Raw genomic sequence first — 27,991 nt, 5'->3', positions numbered from 1 at the left:
TTTTTTTGAGATGGAGTCTCACTTTGTTGCTCAGGCTGGAGTGCAGTGGCGTGATTCTGGCTCACTGCAGCCTCCACCTCCAGGGTTCAAGCAATTTTCCTGCCTCAGCCTCCTAAGTAGCTGGGATTACAGGTGCACCCCACCACACCCAGCTAATTTTGTATTTTAGTAGAGACAGGAGTTTGATCTCAAACTCCCAGCTTCAGGTGACCCACCCACCTCTGTGCCCAGTCTATCCTTCCTTTTATGATAGATGGAATAATAGGTGGATGTTTTATTTTAGATGCCAGAAAACACTGGCAACCTATGTCTGTCTTCAAAATGTGGGAGAAGCTGTTCAGGCCTGGAACACTCCCAGGTCTGGGAGCCATTGATGTGTTTCTGCACCCCAGACACAGAAAGGGAGCCCAGGGGAGATGTCGATGCCTCGAGAACTTCCAAGTCCTGGCCATACATGGCCCCTGGCCCTGCCCTGGTGTGCCTTGGGGTGTATTGGTTTGCTAGGGATATTATAACAAATTACTGCAAACTGGGTTCTTGAAAACAATAGAAATTCATTCTTTCATGGTCCTGGAGGCCCGATGCCTGAAATAGGCTAGCAGCAGGCTCGCTTTCCATGGAGGCTCTCATGAGGCACCTGCCATGCCTCTTTCTGGCTTCTGGCAGGGCCCGGCCACCCTCCGTGTTCCGCATTCCGTGGCTTGTCTACACATCCCTCCAGCGCTCGCCTCTGTCGCCACATGGCCTTCTTCCTTGTGCGTCTCTGTGCCCATCCCTTGTAGAAAGATGCCCATCCTGGAATTTGGGCCACTCTAATCCCACGTGACCTCCCCTTAACTTGATTAGTATCTGCAAGACTCCAAGCAAGGGCCTGGGCCCCAGTTCTAGATAGATAAGCATTTTGGGGAGACATTACTCAGGGGGCATAAGGGATGAGGAGAACAGATCCAGGGAGCCTGCCCTAATTCCCGGGAGGAGACAGGAGGCCAAGGAGCAGAGTCTGGCCGGGGAGCTGTCACCACAGTGAGGCCTAAGCCAGGGCCACGGGGACTGGGTGAGACACCCCACTTCAGGAGCACAGGGGAGGGCCGGGATCCCCCTGACTCCTTGCATCCCAGATTCGTTCCTACACTTTCATACAGCCCCCAAAGCTGAGTACCAACTAGATTTGGGTCTTCAGCATGATGTTTTTTAAACACAGGCTTGTAACATTCAGTCCTTTGGTGGCACCAGCCAGGACCACTGAGGGCTGAGAGCGTCTCAGCTCCCAGCACAGGTTGCCAGCCCTGGCTTTGCTCTTTTGGGTTGAGAGCGGCCCCTCCCAGTAATGACAGGGCCGCGCCATTCCCGGCATCGCCCACCAGAACAGCCTCCCCCGCTCTGTGAACAAAGGGCAGCCTGTGGGGCAGGAAGGAGGGAATCCAGCCTCCCCTGCTTCCCCAGGGGCCCCTATCTGTTTTGGCAAAGGCCCTGTGGTCAGACGTTTCCGCCCTGAAAACTCCCTGCCAAGTGATCTCAAGCAGAGGAGTCCCAGAGTCCCCCTGAGCCCCGCTTCTCTCCTGTGAAGTAGGAGAGACAGTTCTAGCCCTGTCCATCTCAGGAAGGCTGGGGATGACAAGGCATGCCCTTCCCGTGCCTAGCCCAGGGCCTGGCACATAGTAGGTGCTCAGTAAATACTGAATGAGAGAGAGGATCTTGGAACCTGGAATGTAACCTTCATGCCACTCGTGCAAAGCCTCACCACGGCCTCTTGAGAAGGAGATTCTATAAGCGTTTTCTCCCCTCCACCCCCATCCTGAGGACACAGCTGAGACGGCTGGGCAGGAGTGGGGGAGTTGAGTGTGTGCATGTAGCACTGGACAGAGGACAGATGCTGCCAAGATGCTTCTCAGGCATTGGCCGGTCGCGTGACCCATTGAGTAAAACCTACCTAGACTTGGTACCGTGGGAGGGAGAGAAGTGTGGGAGGGAGAGAAGTGTGCAGGGAGTCCTGGAAGGGAGCCTGGAGAGCTGGGTGCCAGCCTGGCCCTGCACCCCTTACCAGCCATGTGCAGGTTGTGGGGGTGGCCTGTACATCCTGCTTCCTGAGCCTCCCCTCTGCAGCCCGGATGCCACCTCTGGAATTCTGGCCTCTATCCCACAACTCGCACAGGACTTGCCTTGCATCCAGGCCTTTACATGTGCTGTGCCTCTGCCTGGAGTGCCCTGTCCCCATTCCTCCCCTCAGAGCTGCGTCCTGTTCTGAGGAAAAACCCTTTGCCCCAGGTAGACAGCATGCACGTTTCCCTGTTTCCATACCCTGCACTGCAAAGCAGCGGGCATACTGGTTATAGTTTATGAGACACGCAAGAGCCCCATTGAGGATGGAGATTGGTCCCCCTTGCCTGGCACAAGGATGGTGCCCAGCCCTTGTTTGTCCATTGAATGAGCAAATAATGGAATGTCCGGTGGCATGTCACGCCTCTGCTGCGTGCCTTAGTTTCCCCATCTTTAAAATACTGGATGTAAGCCAGGCGCGGTGGCTCATGCCTGTAATTCCAGCACTTTGAGAGGCTGAGGCGGGAGGATCACCTGAGGTTGGGAGTTTGAGACCAGCCTGTCCAACATGTTGGAACCCCATCTCTGCTAAAAATACAGAAGTTAGCTGGGCGTGGTGCTGCACGGCTGTAATCCCAGCTACTCAGGAGGTTGAGGCAGGAGAATCGGTTAAACTAGGGAGGTGGAGATTGCAGTGAGCCGAGATGGTGCCACTGCGCTCCAGCCTGGGCGACAGAGCAAGACCCGTCTTAAAAATAAATAAATAAAATACTGGTTGTGGGCTGGTGGAGTCCCTAGGGATCTGGTGAAGTATGAGGCCTCAAGTGAGTGGAGCCGGGTCTTCCCTGCTCCCAGGAATAGAATGGGAGTGTGGCAGCCAGCACACAGTTTGTTTAATGATTAGCCAATGCTGATGCAAAAATATGAACAAAGCTCTGGGGATTTTCCGGGCGTTCAGCACAAAATTCCCAGTTAATGGGTTCCAGTGTCTGAAAAGGCAGGACCGACACTGTCTCTGTGGAGTTGTTCTGTCTTTCCACACCTGCCCCCTGTGGGAATTCTCCCAACACCTGTGGAGGGAAGAATGTGTGTGTGAGGGGTCCGAGACCACATGCACCGCCTGGTGGAAGTTTCTCTGCTCTTGCATGTCTGGCGAGAGCTCCTCTTCATGACACAGAATCTGCCGAGATTCATCCCCAGCTTCCTACGCTTCAGGCCAGCACCCGTGTTCAAGCCCCTGCCTCTGCTGTCTCCCATGTCTTCAAATTTGCACCACTCTGACCCTCAGTTTCCTCATCTGCAAAATGAAGGCAGGAGTGCCCACCTCATGGGGTGAGCTGGTGGACCCAAATACATGGTACGGTAGGTGCCACGGATTAGCAGCACATGATTTCGTGGCTCTTAGCGTGAGTATTCCTTCCTTTAGAGAGTGGAGCAAAACAGATCCGCAGATTAAGCCAAAAGATGTCTGTTGTCTGAAGAAGTTTGTTTTGGAAGGCAAGCCCAGGTTTTGGGTCCTCCGTATTCCCTGAGGCACAGCCTAGTTGAACGTCGCGACGTATTTTACGGACTTGGTGACCACTCAAGCCTTTGAGCCCTCCACGCGGATGCTCTGAGGTCAGGCTTTTGGGGAAGCCCTCGCACAGCTGGGCTGCTTGTCGCATCGGTAGCACGGTTTCCACAGAGCAGGCTCTGTTTGGCTATGAATAGATGTTTTTCTCACTCTTTTCTTGGTTGCCTGAATGGCAGGCTCCCTCCTGCAGTCCCAGAGGCCGACCTGCATGTAAAACTCCACTGGACATCAGAGTGGGGTCGTCTGTTCCTGCTTGGACTTGAGGCTCTCAGCAAGACTCAAAGAGCTGGGTCGATGGCCGCCGTGACCCAGGGAGCCTCCCGAGGGTCTCCTGGGCTGTAGTTTCTAAAGGCTACCGAGTGAACTGAAGAAATTGGAGTTCACGGAAAAGGCAGCAGATGGGAGCCACAGCCGAGATGGAGCGGGATGGTTCAGGATCTCCAAACACAGGCCCGCTGGCTCCGTGGCGTCCAAGCCGCAGATGCAAAGCCTGTTAGGACAGGAAGGGCACCAGATAGCTGCCAGGGCCTGCCGCAGGCGGGAGGGCCGGGCCACCAGCAATTAGGAATGTGGGTTACGGAGCCGCACAGACTGGGTTCAGATCCCAGTTTTTCCACTTCTATTGGGCAGCGTGCTTTCAGCCTCAGTTTTCCCCTTCTATAAAACGGAGATAGTAATTTACCTGTCTCACGAGGCTGTTATGAGGATTAAAGTAAGTTAACATCACTTAAGTGCATAGATCAATGCTTGGTACACAGTGAACAAATACAGATAAACTGAGGCCCAGAGAGGGCGAGGGACTTCTCTGTGGTCACTCAGCAAGTCACTGGGGCAGCCAAGGCTGAACTCATGACTCCTCGTCTCGTGGACATTTCCCCCCTCCCCGCCCTCCCGCTCAGTCAGACTTTTTCAACGCTGCCTTTTGCAAAGGAAATCGCGTGACCCTTCAGCCCACAAGAATTCCGACTGCACAGAATGTCTGAAACCTCTTTGGGCTGGCTGGGGGCCTTGTTGCAGTTCTATTCAGCTGTTAGTTCTTTTTTTCCCCCTCTCTTTCTTTTAAAGCTGTATAGGATCCTCCTTTTCCGTCTCCACAAATAGAAAAATTAACCTCTTGACAAAGGAGTTGGAAGACTTCAGTCCCCGCTGTGTGTCCCTGAACCGATCCCCCAGCCTCAGGTTCCCCGGCTGTGAAATGAGACGGTGTCCCCTGTTGACAGGGAGGTGGCCCCACCTGTCAGTCTGTGATTGCCACAGAGACAAGCCAGTGGAGAGGTGCCACCCCAGATGAAGTTCGGGTGAGTGCTGATTAAACAAAGTCTGGTGCCACATCCTTCTAAGAAGCGAGGTGAAACCCACCAGAGATGCGAGTGTGTTCGCCCACCCCCTAATGTCAAAGGTGGTTTGAGTCATCAGAGTGGCCTGTGCTTTTCTCACTCTCCTATTTCATCGCAGTGCTCCTGAGCCAGTCGGGGCTGAGGCCTGGGGGCCAGTCATGTCCCATCTGCAGGCCCCAAGGCGTCAGACCTGAGGGGCCTGGTCACCTCCTCATTGTTGCAGGGTGCCCCAGACATGAGCTCCGGAGGCTGCTAGCCTAGGGTGTGAATCTGTCTCCAAAGCTGCTGACACAGGGGGAAGGACTTCCCCTCTCTGAGACTTGGTTTTCTCATCTGTGAAATGGGTGCATGAGCACTGCCTGGCAGGGTGAGATGAGGTTCACAAGCCCTACCCTACTTCACTCCCTTCTTCCTTCCTGCCCGAGAGGCTCCCTGCTCACCTGGGATCCGGACAGGGCACAGCAGATGGCGATGTGTCCAAGTTCTCCCAGGCTGTGGGGCACAGAGGGACAGCTGGCCATGCTAGGAAGCCTGGAGTCAGACCCTCAGACATCAGGGTCAGGCGTGTCCAGGGTGCAGCCTTCTTGCGCTAGTGATGGGGATCCCTAGGGGAAATACCTAGGGTCCAGGAGGTCATGGAGACAAGACTCGAACCCAGGATTGGGACCTGGAGTACCCCTAGCCCCCAGGTCCTCCTGTCCTTTGTGCACGCTAACTTTCAGGTCACCCTGGCACCAGCAGGGGCCAGCCTATTTGGGCCTGGGAATTCAGAGATGGGTGCCAAGGTGGGCCTGGGGCACGACGGGGCAGATGTGAGGCCAAGCCCCACCTTTGTACCCTCTGGTAGGGGCCTTGGGCAAGTCACGGCCACTCCAGAGCCCCCATCTCCTCATCTCAGAAATGAACCTCATTCCCACTCTTCCCACCCACCTTTCAAGGTTGTCATGAGGCTCCCGACAATAGTGTGGACAAAAGTCCCTCTGCATACCATCAAGAACTGCCCAGAAGCCAGGCGCGGTGGCTCACGCCTGTAATCCCAGCACTTTGGGAGGCTGAGGTGGGTGGATCACCTGAGGTCGGGAGTTTGAGACCAACCTGGCAACATGGTGAAACCCCATCTTTGCTAAAAATACAAAAATTAGCTGAGTGTGGTGGTGTGCACCTATAATCCCAGATACTTGGGAGACTGAGGCAGAAGAATCGCTTGAACCTCGGAGGTGGAGGTTGCAGTGAGCTGAGATCACACCATTGCATTCCAGCTTGGGTGACAGAGCGAGACTGTCTCAAAAAAAAAAAAACTGCCCAGAAGAAATGTATCATGTCACCCTCTGGGGCATTTCTGTATGCGGGTCACTGAGGCAGAGTCTGGTATGGAGTAGGTGTTCAGTAAGTGTTGAATAAATGAATGATGAAAGTTGCCTGTTCCCGAGCTCACCCAGGGAAATTTCCATAAGGCGTTCTCATCTTCACAGGAACCCCAGGGGCTTAGGTATGGCCCGTTTTACAGATAAGAAAGCTGAGGCTCAGAAAGCAAAATTTCTTACTTAAGGCCACACTGCAAGTGGCTCAGGAAGTCCAGATTCACACCCGATTCTTGAGCCCGGGTCCTTTCAGGTGCTCAGGTGCCCACCGGTTATTCCCTCCCTGGGGCACTCTGGTGAGTATTCAACAAACAGTTCCAGGTTGAGGGGGGTTTGTAAACACCCCTGCTGTCTAGCATTTGTCAGCTCCCATGGTGGGTGTAAATATTCCCACCATGGCTGATTTTAAGCACCCAGTGAGTTATCAGCTGTCTCACAAAATCCCTTAAGATGTAACAAGCAGCCCCCATGGCTTAGTGCACCCCCATGCCCCTCCCCTTTGCATAGCCCCTTGCTCACTGGGAGAACAGCCACAGAGTTAGGAGCATTCCTGGAGGCTGAAACAGCAGACCGGAACTAAGCCAATGGCTTGGGTGGGAGTACTGTGCCTTTAGACCCCCAGCGCTGTCCACCAGAGGCCTTGGAACTCCCTGGAGTCTCAGAGTCACACAAAGACTCGGTCGGATGGATGAGACCTGAGGATGGATCTTCGGGACCAAGACTGGAATATTAAGGCCTCCCAGCCCCACGGTGTGCGATACTCCTGCCAGGCCTGGAGCAGAGCCCTATCAATGCCGGGATATAATGGACAATAAAAGTCGCCGGAAAATAGTGACTCTCCTAGGACCCCTGTCATCTCTGCCACATGCTGCTGCTGGCACACTGTGATCATGAGGCACAATCGTCATGTAAATATATAGGGTCTCTCGCCAGCCACGGGCCAAGATTTATTTTATGGAGACAGTGGGGGAGGGGCCAGCTCAGGTTCATTGTCCTGGTAACTTTGTAAAATGCTTTGCCATCACTTCCCAGCTCCTGGGAGGATGCAGCAGGAGCCGTGTGGCCCCTCTCACCCTCCCAAAAGGGGGATCCCCAGAGGCCCTGGACACCACCTTCTAGGTCCACAGTCCCAAGGGCCTGGCATCCTTAAGGCTGGGGTCCCCTGGAAAGTGGGTTTCTGGAAATGTTTGTTGCAGAGATATTGCTATTGTGTAAGTGCCGGTTGTTTATGATAACAGGAATCACAACAGTAGCAGCACCCACATTGATTGATTGATTGATTGATTGAGACAGAGTCACTCCATCACCCAGGCTGGAATGCAATGGCATGATCTTGATTCACTGCAACCCCTACCTCCTGGGTTCAAGCAATTCTCTTGCCTCAGCCTCCCGAGCAGCTAGGATTACAGGCACCCACCACCACGCCTGGCTAATTTTTGTATTTTTAGTAGAGACAGGGTTTTGCCATGTTGGCCAGGCTGGTCTCGAACTCCGGACCTCAAGTGATCCACTCACTTCCGCCTCCCAAAGTGCTGGGATTACAGGCGTGAGCCACCGTGCTCGGCCCTGTACCCACATTTATTAAGCTCTTGTGCATATCTGGGCCCTGATAGTCCTGGGCTGGTATTCTACCTGCATGTAAAATACCTCACTTGGTCCTCATGTACTCACAAAACAACCCTAGAGGCAGACAGTGTATCCATTTGACAAATGAGGGAAGTGAGACTCAGGGAGGTCATGTGACTTGGTGGAGTCCTAGCTGCACCCCTGCAAGATGGGTCCTACTGTGGCCCCGGTTTAGAGCCGAGGGAACTGCAAAGGGATGCCCTGGGATGGGCCCAAGCTCACATAGCCAGATGGAGGCAGCACCAGATTTGTACCCCTGAACCTGTGCTGGCTGCCTCTCCACCTCCCCATTGCCCGGCCTGCTATTCCCAGGTCCAGGGCACTGCCTCCCTGGAGCCTCCTTTATTGCCCCAAGTTGAAATTAATGGCCCTTTTCTGTGATTCAGCAATGCAGTTAAGCACTTTGGGGTTTTTTGGTTGGTTTTTGATTTTTTGTGTTTTTAGAAACAGGGTCTTGCTCTTTCACCCAGGTGGAGTGCAGTGGCACAATACTAGCTCTCCACAGCCTTGAATTCCCAGGCTTCAGTGATCCTTCCGTCTCAGCCACCCAGAGTGCTAGGATTACAGGTGTGAGCCACCACACCTGGCCTGATTAAGCACTTTGATTGGAACCCCACACACATACTCCATCTGCTTCTTTGCTGAGGGTAGGGTCCTCTGAACACACTGCTGAGAGTGTCCAGGTCAGCACTCAGGCCTCCATTCCCATCCAGGCTCTGCCTCTGCAGCTGGGACTCCAGCAAGTCACCTGACCTCCCTAAGCCTCAGTTTCCTCATCTGTCAAATGGATACACTGTCTGCCTTCCAGGGTGGTTTTGTGAACCCACAGGCTGCCACTGTTCCTGAAGGATCTGGCCCAGCACCCAACACAGATGGGTGCTCTGTGTGCGTGCCCCCATACGCACACTGCCGTGGCTGTGTGCTGGGAAGCCCGGGTGGCATCCATGCCGCAGCCCCACGTGGCCATGGCTGCTGTGCATGAGGAAGGCGGCGTGCAGGGGCTGGAGTGCTCAGAAGCGATCTGGGGTCCAAGAACAGATTCCCTTAGCAATTCCAGAGTGAAAAGATCTGGTTTTCTAGTGCCTAGAAACGAGCCATGATTAGATGCAGGATCCCCAGCTCCGTTTCAGAGCCACCCAATGAGTCACAGATCCCCTGTCAGACATGTCAGAAACATCTGCACAAGAAGGGCCCTTCAAGACTGTGGAGTCTGACCCACCCCTGTTGCAGGTAGGGGAACTGATGCCCAGAAATAGCCTGTGACTTCCCCAAGACCTTGCAGCCCTGTGGGAGTCCGGGCCATGGGAGTCCAGGGCCACTGTAACATACAGCACAGCTCAGAGCACAAGCCACTCCTGCAGAGCTAAAAGTGGCCACATGCTCCCTAGGCCCAACTTTGGGGCTCAGCGAGGATTCTGGTCAGGAGAGCAACACAGGACGGAGGGGCAGCCGTGGCATGGCCACAGGTGCTGTGATCATGCGCCAGCCCTGTCACACCATACCGGTGGTAGGACTGGGAAAAGCCGCCGCCGCCGTCCAGATGCACTGAGCTGCGCTCAGCCGTGTGGAGGTTGTCCTGGGGGTCGCAGTGACTCTTGGGGGGGGCCCGGCCTGGCCTATCTGGAGCCTTCTCTGAATTGAGGCTGGTAACATGCCGATCGGCAGGGTTGTGGGGGACATGGATCTGTGGCCACCTCCTCAAGGGGTGCAACACACACCAGGGCCTGCGGACGGCTGGCCTGGGCCCAGCCTCAGCCCCCGAGGGTGCTGGCGCCTGGCATATGCCCGACAGTTGGGGCCGGCTGGCAGGAAGGTGTGTGGCAGGTGGCAAAGCGTCGGTGCCAGAATCTCACTCGCGCATCCTCCAGGGCCTCAGCTGCCGTATGCCCGTGTCAGTCCCAGTGGTGGCAGAGCTGCAGATGGGGCACAGGGGTGCATTGTCCAGGGCAGAGGTGGCTCATTCTGGAGGAGGAAGCAGGCACTGCTCACGGAAAACCTGTCTTAGGGACCGAGGGCTGGGGCTGGCCTGCAGAGCCCAGATTCCTTTCACAGACTGGATAGCGGGGGGTCTGTGCCCTAGATCCCACCATGTCTGCTACCAGGAATCTCCTTCCTCTCTGGTCCAAACCCTGCTGGTCCTTCTGGGCCACCTGAGGTTTTCCACCTGTTGTCCGAAGCAGTCATGGCCTGGCTCGGCAAGAAGCAGGAGCCATGAGTCCTTTTCCTGGGCAGCTTCATGCTCTCTCTGGCTTGTGGAGATCAGTTCCAGGGCTCGCTCCTGGGGACCTTTAAGAGCAGGAGCTGCGTCTGAGTTGTTGCGGGGTCCCGAAGGGAAGGTGGACCACTCTGCGTCCTCCGATCCTGGATCCACACCTCATTTTGGAGAGTGCAGGGCCTGAATAAGGATGTAATAACAACCAAATAACCCCACTGATGGGGTGTCTGCTGTACCCAGCCTGGCGCCAAGCTCTTTCAACGCGTGCGATGTCATGTAACCCGCCAGCAGCCCGCACGGTAGATACCACCCTTGTCCCTGTTTTACCGGTAAGAACGCGGGTGCACACAGCTAGGATGTGACTAAACCAGGACTCGAACCAGGACTGCCACCTGCCAGGGCTCTCATCTCATAGGCAATTAAGGATTTGGGCCCAGTTTACAAAGGAGAGAATAGAAAGGGTTAAGCTTCTAAAGCGACAGCAAGATCGGTTGTGCTTTTCAGCATTTTGCTGGGCCCCAGGGTGGATGGGTGGGGAGCAAGCACAAGGACCAAAGGAAAGAACCCATGTCCCTCCCTGAGCTGACACTGGTCTAATCAGGAGGCACTGCCATCAGATTCCAGTCCCTGGTGAGCAGGGGGCTCCGTGGCGGCTGTGACAAGTTCCATTCGCCTTGGAGGTGGCAGCCGGAGCTATTTTTAGAGCAGCACGTGGTGGGGGAGTTTCCTTTTGGCCTTGTCTGGGGACTGGAGTCTTGGGAAGGGGAAGTCCCGTGTGGAGACAGGGGCCCTTCTTCCTGCACCCACCCCAGCCCAGAGAGGCCACCCAGCTTCCTGGAGGTCCCGGCACCTCACGTCCGCCCTCAACCCAGAGCTGAGCAGACCTTCCCTGGAGCTTCTCAGGAGCCACTTCAAAAGGTACCCAGACTTTCCCTTCTCCTACTGTGGGAGCCACTTGCTCTCAGGGGTGTGTCCAGTGAGGGATGGGGAGCCAGGCCCCAGGGACCTCCAGGGCTGGGGCACCAGGGATCTCGACCTGGCTGCACCTCGGCTACCCACCATTGGCTGAACCCATTTGGCCCGTCCCACCAGCCTGGCAGGACTTTTGCCATTACCCTGGGACGGGGTGGCTGCTGATGACTCGTTTCAAGTTGAGTAATTCGCAGGCTTAGCCAGAACTTCTGTTTCCAGGGAAGCAGAAAAAGCAATTCGTCTCCCTCCAGGGTGGGTTTTGTCTGTCCCTTCCTGCCTGTAGGAAGGAGAGAAAATTAGAGGAGGCCAGGGGCTTTCCCTGCGTGAAGGCCACTGAATGGGATTCTAGATGCTCGCATGGGACCCAGGCCGAGCTTTTTACAAACACCCAAGCCCTCCAGCCCTGGGGATGTTCTGCTTGATCCTCCTCCCACTGTTGATTAGCAGGGTAGTAGCCACAGTCTGAGATAGGATACGACACAGGAGTCTCTGCTCTGAAATCCATCCCTTCCCTTAACCGCCAGCCTCTACCCAGTGGCCCCCTACACGAGCTGGCCTGGGGGGCCAGGCTTCTTCCTCCTGGCCTCAGGTTTTTCTGTATTGAGTCAGCCACTATTTACCCAGCCTCTCCTCTGCCACCTGCTGGGGCGGTGGGGAGAGTGGTTTAGTCTACCCCCGAAGAAATTTCCGCGTTGAAGGAGAGGAAGGCACAGGAATTAGACCGAGATGGCACGGGCAGCAGGCTGTGGAGCTGGGAGTGATTGATTGGGTGAGTCCAGGAAGGCTTCCTGGAGATGCCCAGGTTGGGCCCTGAAGGAGGAGAGAAGTTTGCTGGGAGGCAGCTCCTTCCAGGCAGGAGGAGCAGAGCCTGCCAAGGCCTCGAGGTGAGAGCGAGATCTTTTCCCGGGCAGGCAGGGGTCCTGGGATGGTGGGCCTGCTAGTGGGCCTGGGACTCCTAGAGTAAGACCCCAGCCTTCCTCAGCTGCATGGCGATCGCCAAGGATCATGCCAGGCAAATGATTAAAACGCAGACTTTGGAGAGAGTTGGATCTGGGTTCAAAAACAGGCCATGGCACTTGTCAGCTGCATGAGCATAACAAGTCATTTAACTTCTCTGCACCTCAGTTTCTTCATCTGTACAAGTGGGGGGCTTATAGACCTCACAGCAGAGATGTGCTGAGCTGCTGCCTGCAGTGCCCGACACAGGGGAGGCGCTCAGCAGAACTCAGCTTCATCTTCAGGGTGGCTGGGACCAGACCCAGCCTTGACCAGGTCACAGAGTCAGGAACTTTCTGGGCAGAAGCTAAATGCCTTGTTGTTCCTTTGACTGAGAGACAAGATGTTTACAGCTCTTGCATTTTTTTCCTTCCAGAACTGGGTTTTATGAACCGAGGAGGAAGTGAAAGGTGATTGGGATGCGCCTCGATTTTCAAAAAGGTGCTGGGAACCCTGCAGTGTGCAGCCCAGTTGGTTTTGAATCGCTCGGTGACTTTCGTCTGATCCGTGACCACAGGGATGCTGAGCCCTCCGCAGAGGTTTCTTGGAGTTGCAGGAGGGTGGGAAGAGCCACCTCCACCCACTGGTCAGAGATTCATTTCACCAACGCCCCCTGGGTGCCCGCTTTCCACCAGGCCCTGGTGAGGCGCTGGAGGCTTGGAGATGCTCATAAAGGCCAGCAGAGGAGGCAGACACGGCGGCAGAGGAAGCAGCTTGTGCCTCCACAGCCCGCCTTGAGGGAGAAACCTGTGTAGACGCCACCAGATGAGAAAGGGAAGAAGGGGCCTCAGTGCCCCCTGACTGCCCACTGTGTGCCCACAGGGTCCTCCCAGCCTCCCTGCAAGGTCGGGCTGTTCCTCTGTGGATGGAGACATTTAAGGCTCAGGGAGGGGACGGGACTTCACCAAGGTCCCATAAGAAGTGCCAAGACTATGGCTGGGCACGGTGACTCACACTTGTAATCCCAGCACTTTAGGAGGCCAAGGCGGGTGGATTGCCCAAGGTCAGGAGTTTGAGACCAGCCTGGCCAACATGGTGAAACCCCATCTCTACTAAAAATACAAAAATTAGTTGGGCATGGTGGTGGGCCTGTAATCTCAGCTACTCAGGAGGCTGAGGCAGGAGAATTGCTTGAACCTGGGAGGCGGAGGTTGCAGTGAGCAGAGATTGTGCCATTGCATTCCAGCCTAGGTGACAGGGCGAGACTCCACCAAAAAAAAAAAAAAAAAGAAGTGGAGATGAAGGAGGGCCGAGAGACCTGGTGCTGACAGATGAGTGGGACTTTGCCCATTGAGAGGCGCCGATGGGTCTTTAGTCCGGTACGTAGTATGACATGGAAGGACCAGCGTGCTGTGTCACTGGGGAGGGGAACTCTAATTTCATATGGCTGCGTGCAGGGCCTGGGGGATACTGAGGGCAAATGCATGAGGGCAGGCTCATGCCAGGTGGGCAGGGAACAACTTGCTCCGGTGTACGGACCTTGTGCTGTGGAGTTTTGGGAGAGATCGACAGGTTCGGGCTTGTGTGTTAGGAAAATTTTTCCACAGTGGCCTGGAAGTTGGGCTGGAGGGAAATGTGGAGGCTGCAGGTGACTGCAGGGACCCAGTGAGAAGGGACAAGGCCAGCACAGGGTAGAGGCCCTGGGGCAAGTGAAGACATTTGGAGGAAGAATGGGTGGGACTGGATGGAGCCAGGTGTGGGTCCTGGGGGCGGGCAAGGCGTCTGGAGGCTACAGCAGCCCTGTCTCTGGGTGGGCATTGCGCGGCCCCAGTCAGCTGGCCTCCTGGCTCTGCAGGTCCACCTTGGGGGAGGCCCCGCCACCCTGAGGACGGGAGCAGTGGGGAGCCTGTCTGCATGACCACCTTCCAGGAATGGCTCATGGTCCTGCATCCCTGCACCTAGAGAGAGAAGCCAGGTTTCCACTGGTCATGGAGCCGCAGAATCTGAGCAGGATGCATGGCTTTGCGGGGTGGAGGGCTGGGGCGAGTGTGAGGGAACACAGGACCCGGCCGGAAACCAGACACCATCTGTGGCATGTCCCCTCCAGCTTGACAGGCCCCCATGACTCTGGCATGAGATCGGGCTGCTTCCTGTCAAGTGATGAATGGGCAATGTCTGCTTATCCTGAGACCAGACAAGAAGGGGGGCCGGGTCTGGGGAAGGGCCCAGCGGCCAGAGCCACAGCTCTGGGCCCGGATTCCTTCATTCGCTCATTTATTCACACCCTGTTCCAAGCAGTCTGGACCAAGGCAGACTTGGTTTCAAGGGTCAGTTCTGCCTGCCACCACCTTCTGTGTGACCTGGCACCCGACACTTGACCTGTCTGAACTTTGGTTTCTCCTCTGAGCAATGTGGATCGTAGCAGCGCCCGCCTCAGGGTCTGTAAGGGTGAACGAGGTACGAGCAGCATTGGGCACCTGCCTGGCACGTGTGTAATGCACACTGTGTTGGTGTGGCTGTTATTCTGGTGCTCCCTGCCAGCCAGTCTACCTGGGTGTGGCATTCCTCACAGTCCCTGGGCTTGCGCTGGATTTCTTTCTTTAATTGCTCAGTCTGGCTGATCTGAGAAGCAGGTTCAAATGGCAGCTCTCTCCACTGTGTGGACTCACTTTGGCAGCCGTGTTCTCCTTGGAGCCTTAGTTTCCTCATCAGCAAAACGAGGGGGATGGCACTTTGCAGGTTTCTTGGGAGATGCCGTGTCACCTGTGGATGTTGGCTAATTGGTCCGGCCTTGACCCAGCCAGAGGCCAGGTGCAGTGAGCTGTCCTTGTTGGGCCTCCAATCTCCAGTTCTCTGGGGTGTGTGTCAGGCAGCGGAGCCTCTGCAGGCTGGCTGAAGGCCCCAGGCAGCCGGCATCCATCCTAGGCTCCTGCCACCGGCAGCCAGCTGGACCAACAGACATCGCCTCTGGTGCTGGCACTGGTGCTGCCAGTACCATTCTCTTGGGGCAGAGAGAAAGCTGTGTGTGCCTGAGTGTGAAGCCACAGGGATGGCTTCCTGCTTTAGGGAAAACAAGCTGTGAGGCTGTCCACTTGGCTGGAGGGACAGAGGAGGGGACTTGCTCAGGGAAATGGGAGTGGAGTACAGTGTCCAGCTGAGGCCGACCTCCAAGACCGGTGGCGTGGTTCTCCCCGGGCTTGGCAACACCTGTCAGCCTGGGAGCCACAGCTGCCTTTGCCACCTCTACTTTCTGCCTCAGTGGATGGAAGGCTCTGCGCTCAGATCCTTGTGGTCATTAGATGACCCCTGACCGTGCCTGTGCACGTGCACACACAGGTGCGGAAGGTGCAGGTGGGACACACTGTTACCATCTCCGGGGTTCAGAGCAAGAAAGGGTATAAAATACAGTGTATGAATGCACTTCTGTAGACCCTGGTATACACGGACCATGCGTGCTTATGCCCCCAAACCTGCTCCAAGCAGGATCCTTGGACAGAGCCCTCCTGGTGTCTGAGGTCCTGCTTCACTGGCCGGGCCACGATGAGCCACCAGCCTCCACGAAGTGTGGCATTTGGCAGGAGACACAGGAGGGACTTTCCCCTAGGTGAAGTTTCTAAAAATTCAGAGGCAAGGGCCAGGTGACAGCCTTGGTTAGAAAGGCCCCTTGGAACCTCAGAGCCGACCCATTACAGCAGCCGATCCCTTCCAGCAGGTGCCTGGATTAAACCGAAGTGCTCATGTCTCCCTAGCGTCATGGCACACGTTAGTGGGAGCCTCTTCCATGGCCGGGCAGGGTGCGGCACAGCAGTAGGCTTTGCAGAGGCCGCCATGGCTCACGTAGATGATGAATGAAGACGTTTGCTCCAGAGCAGTCCTAAAGAGGGCATGCAGCGTAGGACATAGAGCAGCGATCTTGGGTCCAGCAGCCCCAGCTCTGTCACTTACCAACTGTGTTACCTGGGGCAGCAACGACCCTGGGCAAGCCCCTGCCTCTGTCCCCGTGTCTGTCACATGGAGGTGATCACTCCTCCATTGTACAGTGAGGGTTAGCTTCAATAGCTAAATAGTCTCATAGCTAAAGCCTCAGAGGTCCCCTCCCATGTCCCAGGCTCTGTGCTAAGGAGTTTACGGTGACCCTAAGAGGAAGATCTGACTGTCAGCTCATTTTCCAGATGAGAAAACTGAGACACAGCGTGGTTAAATGAAACCAGGCCAGGATCTGGCCCACCCCCACCCCCAGTCTAGCTCCCTGCTAGCTTCACTGAACTCCAAGGCTCCTCCCAATCCAGTCCTTGGGTGCCTATGGACACACAGCACATGGCAGCCTGTTGTTCAAAGCCAGGAACCTTAGCTGGGAAGCCTGGCTGTGCAGCTTTCCACAGTGCCTTGCAAATGCAGGGGCCTCGCTGGAGGCAGAAGAAAAGCCCTCTTTGAGGTGGTGTTCGGTGTGGCCTGTGGCTCTGGGTCTTGCATTCCATGGATTTTTGGCCCCTGACTTGGGCTTGGCAGCCACTGCCTCATTGTTCTGCAACTTGGCGGGAGCCGCGGAATCCCGGGGACGGGCAGTCCCCAGTGTTACCCAGAGGTGCCTGCACGCATGTGCTAAGGGTCTTTTCCCTGCTCCCCGGGGCTCGTCCTTCCACAGCCCCTTTGCCTTGGTCTTTCTGCATCTGAACCCCCTAAGGAGCAGTTTCTGGCAGGAATTTCCGGAGCAAGGGGCTCGGGTTACTGTTGCAGTGTGGACCAATAGAATAAAATGGCCTAAAATCCAGTACCCATGGAGGGCCTCAAGAGGCAGTGGATTCCTTGGAATGAAGAGGGGCTTTAGAGTCACTGAGATCTGGGTTTGAATCCTTGCTCTGCAGCTTATTAGCCTAATGGCATCAAGCCTCTTCTCTCTGAGCCTCAGTCTCCCCATCTGTAAAATAGGTCTACCCACAGCCCCTAGGGTGAATGGGAAAGATCTGGCCCACATGAACCCCCATCCCTTCCTTCCCCCTTCCCCCTTCCCCCTACCCCTCCTCGCCTCCCCCTCTGCAGGGACCCTCTCCGGCACTCGGTGGGCAGGGGCTTGCAGAGTTCTCTGTGGCTGCTGCTTTCCTAGAACAAGGGCCCCTCCTCCCTGGAGGCTCATATGCAGCAGGTTCCATTAGGTTCTGGACAGAGCAGCTCGTAATGACTGGGGTTTGGCAGCAAAGGCAGTGTAGACGGTGGTGCTGCATCAGCTTGGTGTGGTCAGTGGGGTCAAGTCTCCGGGGGCTCCTGCCCGGGGGACCCTGTGAGGAAAATGGGCCCTTGTGATCTGCCAGCCCTGAGACCACCCCTGGGCAGCAGCAGCACAGGCCCCATTCTCCAGTGGAGAGAGAGGGCCTGTTCTGGGCAGAGCCAGCTAGAAAGATGACGATGTTGCTGCGTAAGAACCTGTGAGGAGTGTAGTGCTGTAGTTTTGGATAAAGATGCAGTTGTCAGTTCAAGTCCTGGCTCCTCAGCATCTGTGATCCATGGGACCCGGGCAGATCTCTTCACTTCTTCGTGCCTTAGTTTTCTCATCTGTTAAGTGGGACCATAATAGACCTTACCTCATGGGGTTGTTGACAAAATGAGGTGGGCTAATAGAGATGAAGAGCGTAGGGCAGGACCCAGCATCATCAGGGCCCACAGTTATTGGCTCTTTTCCCCGGTTCCCTGTGCACTGCTCCTGGAGCCCTGCCTGTGTGAGGCTGCAGGTGAGCTCCTGAGAGTGTGCAGACGTTGCCTCTGGCTGCAGCTGTTGGAGAATGCAGTCGGCGCCCTGTGGGGAGGGCGGGGAATGGCATTCCCTAGCACGTGCTAGGCTTCTCCCCAGTGGGATTGCCGAAGGTTATGTGCAGGTAACCTCAGACCCAGCTGGTGAGTGACAGGGTCGAGATTCCACTGCCACGGTTTCCAGTACGTGGGAGGCCCCGGGGCAGGTGGGCAGGTAAGCTGGCGTGTGCATGGGTCTCGCAGGGGTGGTCTGTGGGCTGAGCCTGGTGCCTTCTGAGATAAAGATGGAAGCTTCTCACTGAAGACAGTTCTCCACCCTTTCTCTGGAGGTCTCCCTAAGGGCAGAGGATGGCGAACATGTCACCCTGAGGGGTCTGGGGGTGCAGCTGGAAGCAGCTGCAGGGCCTTTGGGAGGCTCGGTTTTATCTTCAAATTCATGCACATTTTACATTCTGCTCCCTCTCATATTCCCCCCTGAGAAACAGAGACACCTGGGGAAGGTGCTCCATGTTTATCTGTTTATTCTGGGGCTCTTCATACCCTGGGTCTTCCACTGTGTCACCTGGGGATGACACCTGCGCTCCAGTGCAGAAACTCAGCCCAAATGGTGGAGACGCTGAGGGTGCCATGGTCCCATCTGGATTTGAGGGCTTGGCGGGGAGAGCACGGAGCGCTGGGAGACCCAGGTGGGAGATGCGGCCTGTACTGTGGCAGGGGTGGGGACAGGAGAGGCAGGTGCACCATAATGCCCCTCCACGTGACACCGATCTGACAGTGCTCCGTGTGCTCAGAGTAAAGTGACAGCCAGAGACCTACCAGTTATCTGTCCACACTGGGATGCACCACATCAAACGGCCAAGTGTGCAGGTCAAAGTTTGTTGAGCTTCTGCAGCTTCCCAGGCAAGAGACTGCACGGGCCAGGCATGGCAGGATGCGCAGCCAGCGAGGACCCCCGTGATCCTGAGTTGGGCGTATGCTGCAGTCCCTATCATCCGCTTCCCCCTGGCCTCACATCCTGTCATCTGTCTTGAGAGAGCAGGCTTACCCCAGAACAGCCTGTGGAAGGCATGGGGCAGGGAGGGGAGCTGGGCTGCCCTGAGGACGCAGAGGGAGAAGGGTGCTGGGAGCCAGCCTGCAGGTTCTGGGAAGGGTCAAGGTGCCTTTGAGGGAACAACTTGGGAGGCCAAGCTCAGCAGGTGAATTAGGGCTTGGTGGACATCATTTTGACACGTCAAAGGGTGTCACAGACATCCCTGGAGCCTGAGAGGCCTGGTTGGCCAACCACTGTAGCTGGAAACAGACTGCAGTGGGAAGGAAGGAGGAGTGACTTGCGGCCTGAGACACAGAGGCTGGACCTCTAGGCGCTGGCTGTGACAGCCCCGGGGGTGTTGATGCCTTTCCCACTGCCCGGAATAGCCCCATGTTAAAGGGGGCGTGGGTCTACCTGGGAGGGAGCACAGCGCTGCTGGCCCAGCAGCAGGGCAAGGCAGGGAAGACTCTTGGTTTGGAATTTAACTGGGGCGTAGGTGACCAGGTGAGACAGCAGGAGGCGGGGTCTGTCTGGAGGTTGATGACATCTTCGGCTGGGTCTTCCAGAAGCCAAACCTGAGATGGAGATATGTAGGCATGGGATTTATCAGGTGCCCCTGGGGGAACCACTCAGGGAGGGCGAGGCCAGGAGTCTCATCTCAGACAAAACCCGCTTACCATGCCAGGGGCTCTGGGGTGCAAGTCACAGCTCGGAGGGCTCTGACCTGAGACGGACTGGCTTTCGTGCTCACCCCTCAGCTGTTGAATGAGGGGGCCCTCCATTCCTACGGACTTCTTGCTCTCCAGGGGTCCTGAGGAGCTGCTCCAGGAGCCTAGGCCAGGCCTCAAGGGGTTCTGCCTAGGATGTAGTCACACGAGTGGTACCCTCGGGATGTCTAGGGCTTGTCCGGGAGGAGCAGCGGCCAAGAACAGGGGCCCCACCACATGCGCGATCTAGTGCCTTCCGCGTGTGCCGTGTGGGAGCCCTGGCCCACAGGAGGTGCTGCAGAAGTGCTTGTGGGGAAGCACAAGTCTCCCGGGAAGGAGGAGGGTTTCCCCCTGGCATCAGGAAGGGTCCCGGTGGTTGAGTCACACAGCTTCTGTGCACATAGCCTCAGATCCTGCCCCAGAAGGATTTGTCTGATGGGGGAGGCCAGAGGCTAAAATATTAGGAGAGTTGCTCAGATGGCCTTGAGCTCAGGCCTGGGCACGTTTTAGTTGCTTAACCGGGAACCTGTGGCTGCTGTGACTACCTGTGACCAGCATCCCTGGCTCTCAGGCCCTGGAGGCTGAGGCCAGCTGTCGCTTTGCACAGAGGTCTGAGTAGGATGGCAAGCAGGACCTCTTGGCCCTGGCCTTCCCTGTGTCACGTGTGTGGTGGGCTCCTTCCCACAGCAGCTGCTCACAGGCCTTTCCCTTCTGAGCACCCAGGCTGGCAGCGTGGGTATACATGGGCGTGACGATGGGGGATAGGGTACAGAATTGCTCCCCAAGAAGCAGGGGCAGTGCTGGGGAAAGAACAAGGCTTTAGACTCCAGCCAGTGTGGGGTCGAATCTGGCACCTTTCTTTCTGGCCTTCGGGGCTGCTGATGGACGTTTCCCTGCCTGGAGCCTCTTTCCAGCGGAGAGAATCCTAGTGACTTAGGAAAGTATAACAGCGGGAGACTGTGTCACCCGGGGGTGTCAAGTTGTAGCCCTGCCATCTCAGAGCTCAGTGACTGTGGGCAAGTTACTGAACGGCTTGGCATCAGCTCACACGTCTGTAAAATGGGGTGAGCAAAAGTCCCTCTTCCTTCTGAGGGTCTCTCGAAGAGAAAGTGAACAAGCCCCTGTTTTCTGTTGCAGTCTGTGCCCTCGTGAGGCTGGCATGCAGGATGGCAGGACAGCCCGGCCACATGCCCCACGGAGGGAGTTCCAACAGCCTGTGCCACACCCTGGGGCCTGCACACCCTCCTGACCCACAGGTAAGCTCCTTACCGTCGTCTGAAGCACACCGCAGAGTCCCCAAGGAATACAGGTCCCTGAGCCTCCTTTGTCCAAAACCCCACTGGTGGAAACCTTTCAGCTCCCCCAAACAGAACCTCTTCTTGAATGCTTCCAGTGATGGGGAGCTCACTACCAAATCTAGTGAGCTTATCATTAAATTCGGTAATGCTCAGAGAAGCCTCCTCTGCCAAATTCTGGGCTGGGACCCTGGACCCTGATCCTGCCCCTGGGGTGTTCCAAGTGGATGGAACAGCTTTATCCCAGGGATCAGCATGGTTGAAAGGGTACAGAGGCTGCTATGGAGGCCGTGAGGACAGCGAAGGACTCAGAGGAATGGGCTGACTGTACTTGGGGTGAGAAGATTCTTTCTTACACTGAGCAACGCTGCCTCCCAGTGTTTCAGCCCCCTTCAGCCTCTCCTAGAACCAGCAGAATTTGGGAGAACACTGGCTTCCTAATGCCTGCCGTGCGCTCTCTGTAGATACCTTGGAGAGCCAGGAAGCCTTCAGGAGCTTTTCTGAAGGTGACTTGTAGGTTTCTGAACTGCCTTGCACACCCCATGCTGCCCGGGCCTGGCACGCCCTCCCTGACCCCCCTTCCAAGCACCCTCTGGGGAGACGTCCACTTCCACCCTGCTGTCTGCTCTGGGCTGCCTGCACACCTGTGTCCATGCACTGGGTCGTAGCCGTGATCTCATTCCACTGGGATGACCCACTAGTTCCTGGGTCTGCCTCCCTTTCAACAAAGAGAGCTCCCCTGGAGCAGAGCATTGCTGATGGGGCCATCTCAGGCCGGGCACAGAGGGGTCCTGCATGCCCACTGAATTGAGGAACTGCGGATGCATGTGCGGTACCCACGCAGGATGGGACTGTGTGCAAGACACACTCAGGCCTGGGCAGCCCAGCACAGAGAGCAGGGTGGAAGTGGAGGTCTCCCCAGAGGGAGCAGCATTTGCACTGACTTGGAAGGGGAGTCAGGGAGAGCGTGCCAGGCCTGGACAGCATGGGGTGCACAAGACAGCTCAGCGTGGGGTGCACAAGGCAGTTCAGCATGGGGGGCACAAGGCTTGTCTGGGCAGGTTGACCAGAGCCACATCATGTAGGGTCCTGTGGCTAGTTTAGAATGATGGAAAGTTCCTATCTGGTGTTGGCTTTTTGTCCAAAGGATGTGAGACCTAAATTCAGGGGAGGCTCAGAGACAGCCACCCTCCTGAGCCATGGAGGGGCTTGGTCACAGCTTCTAACTGCCTAATCCCTGTTAGAGGACTTCAGATTGGCTGATGTTTGACCTCAGTGGCAAGGTCACCATGTACAGTTATACAGGTTATGCACTGCACAAAACTGGACTAAGGAGGCAGGTAGGTCTGAAATCCTCCTGTGCTTGCATTCTCACCAAGCCATGCTCCCTGGTGGACGGCTGCATCAGCCCAAGGGGAGCAGTGACGCTGCAGATTCACACAGAGGCGACACGTGAGCTAGTGGACACTGTGCGTTTGTGTGCATATCTGGTGGTGAGGGGGTGTTGGTGGGGGGGGTGTATATTGCATACACACAAGCATGCAGAGGGTCCATGGGGCATCTGTGCTATTTGTACTCACGAAGGGGCCCATTTCCTAGGTAGAATGGGGAGGCAGATCCCAGAAAGCTGGGAAGTCCCAGGACACAGTGGGTCCAGAGTCTATCAGAACACGGTGCTGATGGCTGGGGGCAGCAGGGCCTCCTCGGGTAATGTAGCAATTTGTCATATTAAGTCATTCACTAACAATTGAGTCCCCCTTGATTAATCTCCCAGAATTAGCCAGTTGCATTTTGAGCAATTAGGGTTAATTACAGCCTCATTTGGCAGAGGAGAGGGCCCGTAATTATTTCACGAACAAGGCGGGGAAGCGGTGGGCTGCAGTGGCGGCGTTCATGACGTCTCGTCGCACATGTTGGAGAGGGTAATGACATAGTTAAGTGTAATTAGACACGACGACTCGGAGCTGGGCTGGGCTGGGCGGCGGCTGTCGGGCAACGATGCCCCCAGTCCCACCAGCATCTGTCTGGGTTTGCAGAGTGGGGGTGCGAAGCCACTGTGCGCCGCGCCAGCTCCAGGTTGGGATGGGAACAGAGGACTTTTCTCTTCGGCTCCTGAAGCCCTGGAGATTTAAACATCGTCTGGGAAGACATCCCAGCCGAACCTCACCTGTTTCAGGACAAAGAAACGCCTTCACCTGATGGCCCAGGCATTTTCCGTGATAGCAGGAGGCACTGCTGCTTCCCTGAGACCATCCTCAAGAGGAAGGAGCCAGGCCAAAAATGCTTTGATGTAGGCCAGGCTGGTTCTGTACCCAGCTCTCCATCTCCCATTAGCCAGGTGAGACTGGGAAACGTCCTCTCTGAGCCTCAGTTTTCCCATCTGTAAAATGGGATAATAATGCTGCCTCCCTCACAAGGCGGCTGTGAAGACTGAGTGAGATCATTACTGTAAACATCCAACACGGCACCTTACATCATGGCTGTTGAGGAAATGGTACGCCATGGATCTTATATTTTAAAAATCATTTCCATTTTCATAGCTCAAGACCTAGCTGGATCATACCCCCAGTGTAGAAAGAAAGAAACTACAGGCACTGGAGCTGTGGTTTTTGTTAACCTTCTATGCCCAAGGCTAGTGGTGTGTTCACTCCAGGAAGCCTTCTAGCCTCGAGAGCCATCAGCCCCTGAAAAAATATTTGCTGAATACGGCAGAATCGTATGTGAAATTCATAGAGACTTAGGAAAGCTGAACGTGCTTGCTTTTATAGGTGTGTCGAATGAATGAATGAAGGGAGTTGAGGAAAGAAGCCATAAAATGCCTCGTGCTTTTTAAATTTTACCGATTTGCTGTAGAGAGCTTTCATTGGGAATGGAGTGTAAGCCTCAGCCAACACACTAAGAACCACATGAATTTCCAAAAAGGCGAAAGGTATTCTTGTCTGAGAAAGCCCTGGCCAATGTGTCTTCCATCTGGAAAGTCTTTGCAAACCTACTTGGGATGTGCCAAGTTCAGTTATATTCGGGCGCTCTTCTGAGAGAACTTTGCGGGGGATGGGGTCACCCCCTCTAGGTGTGCATTGCACAGGCCAGAATCTTTATCAAAATCTTCCCAAAGCAATGATGCTAGTTGGATAAGGCTTAATGACCAAATATGAATGCCTATTAAAATTCAGTTAGTGGGCCAGGCGCGGTGGCTCACGCCTGTAATCCCAGCACTTTGGGAGGCCAAGGTGGGTGGATCACCTGAGGTCTGAAGTTCAAGACCAGCCTGGGCAGCATGGTAAAACCCTGTCTCTACTAAAAATACAACAATTAGCTGGGCGCGGTGGCGCTTGCCTGTAATCTCAGCTACTCAGGAGGCCGAGGCAGGAAAATCACTTGAACCCGGGAGGCAGAGGTTGCGCTGAGCCAAGATTGTGCCATTGCACTCCAGCCTGGGCAACAGAGTAAGACTCCCTCTCAAAAAAAAAATTCAGTAAGTGTCTGATCTGAATTTTAATCATCTTTACACTGGACGGGTCTTTTTTCCCTGATGTTTGCAATGCATCATTAATTTTAAGGAATTTAACTGTTGTAAATTCAGCAAGTGGGTTTTCTTTCTGCCATGGGAGGGTGCCTGGTACCTGCCTTTGAGGAGGCTCCCTGTCAGCTGAGAAGCCCTTCATGTTCCAGAGAGGTGGAAGCTCCCCGGGAGAGATGGACAGATGCTGGGGGAGCCCAGCGTATGGGGAGGTCAGTTCTGCCAGATGGATGATCAGGAATTTGGGGTGGGACAGGGAGAGGCCCCAGACCTGAAAGCGCATGGCCAATCAGGTTAGAGGAGGTGTTGAAATGCTTGTGCTTAGATAAGGTTAAAGAATGTAAGGCATTTATGAAGGTCTCAGATCCATGCTATCACATTTGAAATTGACTCCGTAGCAAATGAGGAGCCCATTATGGGTTTTCAGGTGGCAAGGGGGTACTTGGGTTGGGTTCTAGATAGATCACTAGTGGCTCATGCTCAAAACTCAAGGAAGGTGAAAATAGGGAGGGGAGGAGGCCCCTTCTTCATCAGGTGAGACAATGCCTCAGCCCTAAACAGGGCTGCAGCACTGGGGGCTGGACATGGGGAGAGAGGGTTCTAGAGACTTCCAGGGAAAGCAGCCACACTTGGTAGTGGAAGGGATACGGGAGAATCAAGGGTTTCGCCCTTCATATCTTTGCTTGTGAGTCGTCGGAGCTGGTTCCAGGTCATCTTTTGTATGTTTAAGCTTAGCCTTTTCCAGACTCGGAGGATGAGAATTGTCCTGGGGGAGCCACAGTGATTTAGATCGCCTTAGGTTTGGTTATTAGGAGTCTTCCATGCAATGGGCATTGGCTCACCGATCCCATGAGCCAGTGGCTGCAGAGTCTGGTGCAGATGTCTGAGTTGAGCCTGTAATGGTGGTGGTTGTACAAATGGTCCAGGTCCTGGGACTCACCTCACTCAGTCCTCCTGCCAGCTCAGCGGACTTGCTTACTCAGTGCTCCATTTTGCAAGGAAGGAAGCTGATGTCATAACCTGCCATCGTGCCATCAAGGGGGAGAGTTAGGATTGGGTCCAGGCCCGTGGGACCACATGGTGCCCCTTTAACCAGCCAGGTCTTCGAAAAGGAAGATTGGCTTTGGGTCTGAAGTTAGCCAGTTCGTGAGGAACTGAGCTTGGAAGAAGTCTGACAATGTGGACTCTTTGTAAATCATGCCCTTTTGTGCAATGCAGATTTAAAAATCTATCGCTATATACACATCTACCAAATCCATTACAAGTTCCCTACCCACGGTGTCAGATGTCTTTAAGGGTGAAATTCGTTTATAAGAAGTGTCATCCTGATGAAGTGTGCTTTTTAAAATCATAGAAACGGTTGCCTTAAAATTAATGATGCATTGCAAATATCAGGGAAAGAAGACCCATCCAGTGTAAAGATGATTAAAATTCAGGTCAGAAGTCTGACTTAGTCAGGCTAAATTTTTTAATGAGATTTCAGAAAATTAATTGGGCGAATGCATTTTATTCTTTTAGCATGTGATTTTATGCTCCTGTTTAAAAAAAAAAAAAAAAAGATTTGTCCATGGCTGAGGCTGATTGTGGTTCAAACATTTTAAACTCAAATTAGCACAGGGTGGGGGTGTTTGTGGCCTAATTTGCTCCGACTTGGAGAAGAGAGCGTAGGTTTTTCAGAGCTTTCTGGGTGGGGGTCGCTATAGTGGTCTGAGATACCCTCCCTGCCCCCCAGTCTCCCAGGCATGCCCTGCCTCTTCCTGAGAAAGCCAGCGACGTTTCTTGGGAGGGTGCGATTAGGATGCGGTGGCTCGGGGACCTCGGCTGTCTGATTGGCTCCTGCTTCCAGTTTCCTGCTTCTCCCCAGGGCTCTTGTTCCAGCGGCTCCTCCATCCTCCTCCTCTCAGATCCCACATGCCTACCCCAGGCAGCTCAGGCCTCCTCCCTCATGCCCATGGTGACAGGTAGCACAGTGAGTGGTGACGCTGCATGGTCAGCCGCCCTGTGCCCCAGCCCCTCGACCCATCTCCTCTGCCTTTGGGGGAGAGCTGAGGGGCTCCACGCCCTGGTGGAGGGGCCCGAGTAGTCAGAGGTGGCCTCCTGTGGTGTTGCCCCACAGTGCAGCCCTGGAAGGGAGGCTAAGAGTGGCCCTTGCCTAGCATGGTCCCTTGGCAAACGGTCCTGGATGACGAAGTCGCAAGGTTGTGTCTCTTACCTGCCGGCAGGTGCATGTCAGCCCCGCTACCTCCCTGCAGCCCCCAAGGTTACTGCCAGCCCCTAGGTCAGCAGACCTCCAAGGGATGGGAACGGCAGGGTGATGATATCAACGGCCGAGAACTCCCAGGCTTGTCCACTGCTCAGGCCATCCCAGTCCCGTGGGAAGCAGGTGCCATCACTAGGCCCATTCGACAGATAGCAGCACAGTGACCATCACCACAACAGATGGAGAGTGACATCTCCCAGCACCTAGTGCCAGGCCCTCTTCCAGGGGCTTGCATTTGCTTATCCATTTAACCCCCAGCAGTCCCCTGAAGGGGGGTACTGTTATGATCTCAACTGTATGGAAGAGGAAACTGAGACCCAGAAGGCTCACCTGAGGCCACAGCTGGGAAGTGGTGGAATTGAGGTTGGAGCCTCAGCTTCCAGGCGCCAGCGTTGGAGTCTCAATGTCAGAGCCAGAGCAGTGGTTACACCTCTGCCAACCTGTGCCCTGGGGTGGGGTTGGGGGTGTTACTTTCCCCAGGAGCCAGAACAGGGCTTCACACAGAGCAGGGACAGTGAGCACTAGAAACCAGTTTTCTGGGCTGGGCACCGTGGCTCACGCCTGTAATCCCAACACTTTGGGAAGCCGAGGTGGGTGGATCACCTGAGGTCGGGAGTTCAAGACCAGCCTGGCCAACGTGGTGAAACCCCGCCTCTACTAAAAGTACAAAAAAATTAGCTGGACGTGGTGGCACATGCCTGTAATCCCAGCTACTCAGGAGGCTGAGGCAGGAGAATTACCTGAACCTGGGAGGCAGAGATTGCAGTGAGCCAAGATGGCACCATAGCCTGGTGACAAGCAAAACTCCATCTCAAAAAAAGAAAAAAAAAAAAAGGAAAAGCCGGTTTTCTGATAGGCCATCAGGCTGGTTGGTCATTAGTCAGCAGTGACCACATTTGGGGCCACCCTCAGACACACTGTTCTGGGGCCAGCCCCATGCCCGTCTTGCAGTTTAGAGCCACACGGATGCTCATCACCGCCATCATCTCCCAGAGAAATCCTGGGCCAGTGTTACCGTCCCTGTGTGTGGACGACCGCCCAGGGTCACTTGGCTGCAGGGGCAAACGTGGAACTTGCTAGGAGCTGACCCAGGAGGGTAGGGAGGTCTCAGAGGTGGTGACAGAGAGCAGCCAGGCCTTCGAGGCCAAGAACACAGTTCACCCTTTCCCTTCCGCCCAGAACCCCAGGTGCACCAGGGCCAGGACTTGGCCGGCCCGAGCAGCTGCCCCAGGAGCCTGGTGTCCCGAGGTGCCCCACACCTGAGCAGAGGCCACCCTGAGAACAGGGTCCCCTGGCAACCCTGGGAGTGCAGTGGTGCCCTAGAGCCTGCTGGACCGTGCCCCCAGCACCCATGCTGCCGTCCAGGAAGCTGCCCTG

At 55.4% G+C, this 27,991-nt stretch overlaps 1 protein-coding gene across 5 annotated transcripts in view; it reads left to right on the top strand.

The window, feature by feature from the left end:
* The window catches only part of NEK6 (NIMA related kinase 6), a 101,152-nt gene that overhangs the window by 30,775 nt on the left and 42,386 nt on the right, over positions 1 to 27,991 (top strand). For 2 of the 5 annotated variants that reach the window (XM_037745635.1, XM_037745638.1), the window contains exon 2: positions 20,677 to 20,795. In XM_037745635.1, coding sequence (XP_037601563.1) covers positions 20,706 to 20,795 — 90 coding nt within the window. In that variant the 5' untranslated portion in view covers positions 20,677 to 20,705. Of the gene's footprint in view, positions 1 to 4,493; positions 4,509 to 10,947; positions 11,068 to 17,943; positions 17,947 to 20,676; positions 20,796 to 27,991 lie in introns of those variants that run through there. The other 3 variants (XM_017548357.2, XM_037745637.1, XM_037745636.1) reach the window with 3 other exon arrangements.

The sequence above is a fragment of the Cebus imitator genome, unplaced genomic scaffold (genome assembly GCF_001604975.1).
Source record: "Cebus imitator isolate Cc_AM_T3 unplaced genomic scaffold, Cebus_imitator-1.0 Scaffold206, whole genome shotgun sequence".
Classification (NCBI taxonomy): Eukaryota; Metazoa; Chordata; class Mammalia; order Primates; family Cebidae; genus Cebus; species Cebus imitator.
The sequence above is the reverse complement of the archived record's forward strand: the minus strand, read 5'-3'. Positions and strand labels throughout refer to the sequence as shown.